The 9,066-nt window shown below is 30.6% G+C and overlaps 1 protein-coding gene across 1 annotated transcript; it reads left to right on the forward strand.

The window, feature by feature from the left end:
* The first annotated feature begins 3,349 nt into the window (after nucleotides 1-3,349).
* LOC111625531 (gastrula zinc finger protein XlCGF8.2DB-like) lies at nucleotides 3,350-8,705 on the forward strand. Its single transcript, XM_023368695.1, has 2 exons — nucleotides 3,350-3,499; nucleotides 7,988-8,705. Exons 1-2 carry the CDS (start codon nucleotides 3,407-3,409, stop codon nucleotides 8,630-8,632), a joined length of 738 nt encoding a protein of 245 aa, XP_023224463.1. The 5' UTR covers nucleotides 3,350-3,406; the 3' UTR covers nucleotides 8,633-8,705.
* The last annotated feature ends 361 nt before the right edge of the window (nucleotides 8,706-9,066 follow it).

The following is a 9,066-nucleotide window of genomic DNA, read 5'->3' on the forward strand; positions in this document are numbered from 1 at the left end:
ATTTTCTTACAATTTATATTATACTTATATACACATATAAGTATTTTAAATTAATTTTTAATTAAAAATGACTTTTCTTACTATTTTATTTTTAAATATTGATTTCTGGTCAGCAGTATGGTGTTGTAGAATGAATAATAATAATAATAAGTTTCAATAAAAATGATAAAATGAAAATTGAATTTTATCATAACGAGTTTGCTTGAATTTCGTTTCTTTTGAGATCGCAGCAATGCGCGACGGGTAAATATAAAAATAATAATCCTAATTTTGATTTATATAAAATTACAGAATGCGATGCTAATAGATTTTGAAAGCATTTCAAGTTAAAGATGGTGAAATTATTTACCGACAGTTGGCCATAAAAAACATTACTGAACATAGTAATTTACAAAACTTATTAAATTATTTCACAACGTATAACGGATTATTTTTATTTATAGGAGGAGAGGTAGAAAAAAATCTTTATAAAAACCGGAACTACAATTATTTAGACATTGAACTTCTTGGGTGTCCAAATTAAAAAGAATTGTTCTTTTCGCAATATTCTATCTTACGAACAATTCTTAATTGAACAAAAAATAGATATTTTCAAAATCAATATGTTGTATAGGAGTAGTAGTGGTTTGACACATACTGATCACAAAATTAATTTTTTGAGTAAATTATTCTTCGCTGAGCAAAAAGTAACGATAGTGAAGATTAAGATAATTACATTATAGCTAATCTTACCCGTTTTCACAGAATGCAAGAATTTGGTCCCCCGTTAATTGATTTTAATTTTAATTTATTCGATAGTAGTTACTCAAAAAATTAATTTTGTGATCAGAATGTGTCAAACCACTACTACTTATAGGTATTTAATAAGTAATAAATAGTTCAATATAATAATTATTTAATTCGTATTTCCCTACTTTACTTTGTCTTATTGTTAAATTATTGTCAAATACACGACAATTTGAAATAATATTTTAATTTATTCGGATAATTAGAACAAAAAATTAGCAAATATATATTAATAATTCTCAACTACATCTTTTTGATATCTTTAAGAATCAAGAAATTTCAACGATCAACAAACCTCAACATTCAATAAAATGTATATGAAAAATATACTTACAATTCATCTATGTAAAGATTTGTGATCAGTATGTGTCAAACCACTACTACTTATGCGCTACTATTTATTTTTCCATTTATGCCATATAGAAATTTCAGTCAAATGTTACTCAAACGATATTCATCAAGATCAGAAATCCCAATAATCCAGTTTATTATCCTACTAAATATCATAAATTTTACAGGAGTCAAGGCACATTCCATCATAATTAAATAACCTGGTGTACTACGAGATAAACGAAATACCTTTTTATGAATTCAATCTCTGTACCATTACCATTAATTAAATGAAAATTCCAAACTTCTGAGTCATATAACAAAGAGGACAAGACCAGTTTTCAATAGACGCAAATAATCATTCAAATTACGTAATTTGGCAGATTTTTCTAACTGAATAATTTTATTCATCAATAATCTATCATGAATTTTCTTATTGATGTAATGCTTTCGAAATAAACCATACACGAGTAAGTAACACCCAAATATTTGTAGTTATAAACAATTTGAATCGAAGAACCCTTAAACCACCATTTGTTTGCTCTCGCATTTTTACCACATTTACAAAAGATAACAACCTTAGACTTATTCAAATTCAATTTAAAACCATTTTCATCTAAACAAATCGTCAATACATCAATTAATCTTTGAAGTCCAACCACAATCAACCTTCCTACTTTTCCTTAGAAAGGGTTTTTGAATAACTGTGTATATAACAAAAATGTAATCCAATGTAGAATAACTGGCCCGGAATCCTGCCTGATTTTCATACAATGTATCTTCATCGAATCAATCTTCAATTAAGCATAGTACAAAACAATTTCGAAACGCAAGATGATCACCAAATCATTCTATAATTACCAGGAACATCTCCAATTCTTATAAAATTGTAATTAAAATACTTCTCTTCCAAAACTCCGGTATTTTCTCTGTATCAAAAATCTTTAAATAAAGTTTAAAAGACGTGGTCTCATCGTTTCAATATTCCATGATTATCTGATCAAAACCTGGAGCTTTATTTAACTTTTTTTATTATCTCTCAAAGCATCATCAAGCTCACCTATAGTAAATTCATGGTCCAAAAGTTCATCATACCAATTCCTATAATGATTAAAAATCGAAATATCCACAAAATAAAGATCCAAAGAACCAAATAAATTACTATGTAAAAAAGTGATGAAACCAATCATCAATTCGAATGAAACCAAAATTACGAGACAGCCTTCTTAACATGTCGGAAATAGCTCCATAAAAGTCTATTATCTTTAATATCTAAAAGGCTCTATTCCTAGCACAAATTAACATCTACAATCTGAATCTAACCATGAAAAAGAATCCATATGGCTTTTAATATTAAATCAATATGGCCCAAACCTTAAAATTTGTGATCAGTATGTGTCAAACCTCTAATACTCGCTTATAATTGTTGGCATAAAGACTTATCAGAAAAAGTATTATTTAATTAAGATGTTCCACTTATTTTGTCTCTTTTTTTTATACAGGCAAGGTGCAATTCGCTGTATTTTTTAAATAATTACTCTAGAGAATCGTGTAATTTTTACTGGAAGAGGAGACTGGATGCCTGGCATATTTTGGCTAATTGTAGGCGTCTTTGTTACGAGAATAAATTTTTGGTTGTGTGTTTCCTCTGCTTTAAATTTGGTTTAACTACCGGTGTAATTTGGGAGCATCTGTCAGTGTTATCGTCGATAATAATAGTTTCTTTTTTTATAGGTAAGAAGTATTTTTATTAATAATTAAACTATTATTATTTATTATTATAATTATTTTTTCACGACAGATGCAGCCAAATTTAAATCTAGGTTTAAGCTAATTCTAATGTAATTTAATAATATGATATGATTCAAACTCCGATTGAGGGGTAGGCAAACCCTCCGAATTGCAGACTCCCCTGTGGGTAGAAAAAAGTCAAAGGAACCATACCCCTACGCACGACCCTTCACGAGATAAAGCCCTATAAAAAATCGCCTACATCATTTCCGTCCTTCGCGATCGGGAGTCGCGTCGCTCTCTCCACTAAGCGTAGCGCATGTTTAACAGGCAGTCCGGCCATATATTTTAAAGACACATCGGCAAAGACAAAAAGGAAACTGCCCACGTAAAACGCCAAGAAAACAAGTTGTACACTCACCTTCAACAGAGGCGGATGTTGATACACGATCACACTGATCNATTAAATAAATATTCGTCGTCTTCTTTGTTTTAAAGAAATTATTTTTTTTGTCTCATTGTTGATAATTGGGCTGCAATTTGAAAAAATTGTACACCTATGTCGTCCGTTTGTCCGTCCTTAATCTCAATAACGGTGTTAGATGAATGTCAAGACCAGATAGGAACCCCGATTAATTATATATATATACAGTAGAGCGTCGATTATCCGAATCAATCGGGATGGGTTGTTCGGAAGATCGATGTTTCGGATAATCGATTATATACGAAAAAAATAACCTATCCCATGTTGAAATTTTTCTCCGTTGCGTGTCACTTCGCGTTGAATTTTCGTCGATGTAAACCTAGCGAAGACTATTGTATCGTTAAAAATTTTTTTTTTATTTCGTACAATCAAAATAAATATATTGAAAAATATAACAATAAAAAATTATACTTCAGAAGTTAATTTAGTATCAAAAACGTAAAATATTCGAGTAGCCCAAGACATAGCCAAAGATTGCAGCGCCACAGCACTGGCGAAAATTTAAATTTGCCGACTGGAATTCTTTCGGGTGATTGACATTCGGATAATCGACGCTCTACTGTATATATATGAACTTCGCTTTTAGCTGAAAGTCACGCTATTTAAATTAAAAATTTTCTAAACGGAGTTTGATACATGACTGACATGCTTTCATTGTTATCAGGAAAAGTATCATGTACAGGGGCGAGCCACTATCAAATTTAAGTGCGTTATGATGATGTATCAATAAACAATTGTTCGATTACACTATATTTAACACTTTCCTTCCTGTGGGCGCTAAGAGGCCTCTTAGTAATCCCATTATTGATTCGGCCAGGCCCACAATAGGGCGACCGGTTGATGAGAGACGTGGGCCAACATATCCGGTCGGATCACCCCCCCCGAAAAATTCCTGGGGATTATTCGACCTGTCTGGATTCGATCACGGGTCCTAATTTAGGGCCTATACATGAACCCATGAAGATACCATCCAATTGTCTAAAAAATTTTGTATTACAAATAAAATACGATTTAAAACAAATTAACTAATTTAAAATGTAATTATTGGGTCAATGTATCAATTATATTTTTTTGTATAGATGAGCCTAAATGATAAAAATATATATCCAACATTCCGCAGTTAAGTTTTTCAAGGAATTGGCCTGTATTTTTAATACTATATTCAGAATTGTGATATTGATTTAATTTATCCTTAAGGAATTTTTCTAAATAATGTTGTAAACGTAAATTTTAATATCTACTAATATTGTATTTTGTGTGTTTTAACTTAAAATTTAAAAATTCCTACACCCAAAATTAAACAATATTTTAGATTACAATCATTTACATTATTATTATTATTATTAGCTTTTGTTTTAAAACTTTTAAGTATTTTTTAAAACTCAACTACGTTAATTCAATCAAATAACACAAATGAAAAAATGACACACATTTACTTACGATATCCGTTATTTATCATCGGGTTAAACGAAAACCGTTGTTTGTTTTCTATTATCTACCAAAAGTATTAAATTAATAATCTGTGGGGTTGAGTTTTATGAAAACGTATAAATGTTAGTGACAAATGAAATCATTTAAGTCCTACCCCTCTCGAGATATTACACACGAATGTTTAAAAAAACAAAAGATATCTGAACCACCATCTAATCANTAAATTCATGGTCCAAAAGTTCATCATACCAATTCCTATAATGATTAAAAATCGAAATATCCACAAAATAAAGATCCAAAGAACCAAATAAATTACTATGTAAAAAAGTGATGAAACCAATCATCAATTCGAATGAAACCAAAATTACGAGACAGCCTTCTTAACATGTCGGAAATAGCTCCATAAAAGTCTATTATCTTTAATATCTAAAAGGCTCTATTCCTAGCACAAATTAACATCTACAATCTGAATCTAACCATGAAAAAGAATCCATATGGCTTTTAATATTAAATCAATATGGCCCAAACCTTAAAATTTGTGATCAGTATGTGTCAAACCTCTAATACTCGCTTATAATTGTTGGCATAAAGACTTATCAGAAAAAGTATTATTTAATTAAGATGTTCCACTTATTTTGTCTCTTTTTTTTATACAGGCAAGGTGCAATTCGCTGTATTTTTTAAATAATTACTCTAGAGAATCGTGTAATTTTTACTGGAAGAGGAGACTGTGGATGCCCGGCATATTTTGGCTAATTGTAGGCGTCTTAAGGTGTTACGAGAATAAATTTTTGGTTGTGTGTTTCCTCTGCTTTAAATTTGGTTTAACTACCGGTGTAATTTGGGAGCATCTGTCAGTGTTATCGTCGATAATAATAGTTTCTTTTTTTATAGGTAAGAAGTATTTTTATTAATAATTAAACTATTATTATTTATTATTATAATTATTTTTTCACGACAGATGCAGCCAAATTTAAATCTAGGTTTAAGCTAATTCTAATGTAATTTAATAATATGATATGATTCAAACTCCGATTGAGGGGTAGGCAAACCCTCCGAATTGCAGACTCCCCTGTGGGTAGAAAAAAGTCAAAGGAACCATTACCCTACGCACGACCCTTCACGAGATAAAGCCCTATAAAAAATCGCCTACATCATTTCCGTCCTTCGCGATCGGGAGTCGCGTCGCTCTCTCCACTAAGCGTAGCGCATGTTTAACAGGCAGTCCGGCCATATATTTTAAAGACACATCGGCAAAGACAAAAAGGAAACTGCCCACGTAAAACGCCAAGAAAACAAGTTGTACACTCACCTTCAACAGAGGCGGATGTTGATACACGATCACACTGATCGAGTAAGTTCGTTTCCACGCCCTCACACTCCTCTAGGTCGAAGCCTACGACCCTTCTTCCTCCGATACGCTCGCTTTCGCTCGCGGCCGGCTTGTCCAAAAAACCTAACTTATCCCTCCGGGAGGTGACCGTCACTAGTTAGGCTAATAGAAAACCTTTTATTTCAGCTCAATCGATATTCAAGGCTGCAAGTCCACGCGCGGTTGAAATACATCATCAAAGAAGATCCGTTTCCACTCTATTTCAATGTTAGCACTAGTGGATTTCACTTCAACTGGAGAGCACGAAAATGGACTAATAATGGGATAATGGACTAATAGATCCACACGGGATAGACTATCGCTTGTACTAACAAATACTAGGTCGAAAGTATGAAAGCGAGCACATGACCCGCTGCCTGCATCCCATTGGGACCACGGGCGCGCTGCATCTGTATGGTTGAAGGAGAGCCACGTGACTGGGTCGCCATGCGCATTGTCTTCCTCATCTTCGCATTCCTCCTCAACTCTAGGTTCTCAAAATACTGTGTAGCTAATTAATAAATGTGAACGTCTACATTATTGTGACTATACGTCTATATAAATGCCATTATTGTAATTTAGGCTTATTTTTACATACTATTTACATTCTGTATAGATATTTTTTGGATGAACAGCTGTTTAGAAGAATTTTGAAAATATTTCGCGAATGACAAAAAAAAATTGAAATTACCAGAATAGATTTTTCAAAATTTATTGTAATTTTATGAAATGTGTACGCTGTTTATGAGTAAATATCAAATACTTTCAAAATAGAATTTATATACTTTTAAAATAGTTTAAATATGTTTAATATAACAGTCCTGTCACAACACACTTCTATCGCCACTGTCTATCAGTGTACAGTACAATAAATAGAACTGAAAATCATTGAAGTGTGTTATCACAGAATGGTCACAATAAACATACTTAATTAAAGTATTTTAAGTATTCATTAGCCACTCTGTAAATATAAGACATCTTGATAATAATTATTTTGGCTCACTCCTTTATTTTAAGAATTTATATATTTTAATACATTTATTGAGAATAGAATTTTCAATCACTGTACAAAATACATTGAATATGATTTTCTCTGATATTCTAAGATTGTTTTATTTTCTTATTTAGCTTATTTTCACCCAGAAAATACAGGAAACAAAAACGAAGATAAAGAAAAAATTAATTACATTTTGGAAGAATAAATTTAATGATTCAATCTTCAGAATTTGAATTTTACATTTTCCAACGTTGCGAGTTCCTCTTATCGAGAACGAGTTATGAGGAAAGTATACTTAACACAAGTCTTTTAAAAATACAATATTTTTTTTCTGTAAATCCAACATATTATACAACTTTACATTTAGCAATAGGAACGAATAAGGATATGAATAATACATTCTAATATTAAAAGTCATATTAAATTAAATTCTTTATACAATTTATTTCAAGTATATTTTTATTACTTTCAGTTGTTCTTTGGACGAAATACAGAGTTTAGAAAAAAATATTTTTGAAGTCTATAGAAAAAATTGTATATTAAATATACTGCTTTACATCAGTGCTCCTTTAAAAATAAAACAGAAGCGGATCCATTGCAAAGACATAAGAAGAAACATTATGAAAATATAAATACACCTTTAAAATGTTTTACAGAAATTGTTTACTTTAATACGTAGTTGAATATATTAGTGACAAAATATAACACTCGAACTTTATCATTTCTAAAATAAGATTTTGGTTTGATGCAGAAATTGCTTCTAGATATTTAATTATATAATAATTTCTATATCATTGTTGATTAATTATTGTTTTGATTTCAGAAAATTTTTATTATATATCGATAAAATATCATTTCAAACCATTTTTTAATTGCAGAGAAAAGGAACCAAAAGAAATTTTCATGTAAACACTGTAAGAAGAATTTCAAAACTAAACAAAGTTTGGAAACTCATGAAAGAATCCACACTGGAGAAAAGCCTTACACTTGTGACAAGTGTAAACACAAATTTACACAAAAAGGAAATTTAATTAAACACATTTGGACCCACACCAGAGAAAAGCCTTACAGTTGTGATACATGTAAACAGAAGTTTACAACTAAACAAAGTTTGGAAATTCATGAAAGAATCCATACAGGAGAAAAGCCTTACACTTGTGGCAAGTGTAAACGGAAGTTTTCATATAGAGGAAACTTAATTAGACACCTTCGAATCCACACCGGAGAAAAGCCTTACAGTTGTGATACATGTGAACAGAAGTTTAGAACTAAAGAAAGTTTGGAAACTCATGAAAGAATCCACACTGGAGAAAAGCCTTACACTTGTGACAAGTGTGAACAGAAGTTTTCTCAAAAGGCGAACTTAATTAAACACCTTCGAATCCACACCGGAGAAAAGCCTTACAGTTGTGACATATGTAAACAGAAGTTTACACAAAGGAATAACTTAAACAGACATCTTCAAATCCACACCGGAGATAAACCGTATGAATGTCAATAATGTCCAGCGAAATTCTTTCGAAACAGAGCTAAAAAAAAAAAAAAATGTTACAGTATTCACACTCAAAAATAGATTTTTTCTAAACATATAATTTGTATTTTTGTATAATGATCTTTTTTGATCATTATACAAAATTTAAGGACAAGTTATTTTAAAATTAAAATCATTTGTTAAGTTTTTGAATTTGCTGAAATTTTCTAATTTCAATTTTCTGTAGTTTTATACATAAACTTCGTTTGTATATCTAAAGTTTGTTGGAAAAGCACCTTTTCCTTAATGAATTTAGTTATTAAAACTTCATATCAATACCTGAATTTTTAATATGTAATTACAATATCAATGCGTAAAACTTTCTTCAATAAATAATTGTTACATCGATCGTTTCTTGTGTTAATTAGAGTTAAAATTAATTTATTCGATTAGTAATTAAGACA

This window comes from Centruroides sculpturatus, unplaced genomic scaffold, assembly GCF_000671375.1.
Source record: "Centruroides sculpturatus isolate CEXI.00-Female unplaced genomic scaffold, Cexi_2.0 scaffold99, whole genome shotgun sequence".
NCBI lineage: Eukaryota > Metazoa > Arthropoda > Arachnida > Scorpiones > Buthidae > Centruroides > Centruroides sculpturatus.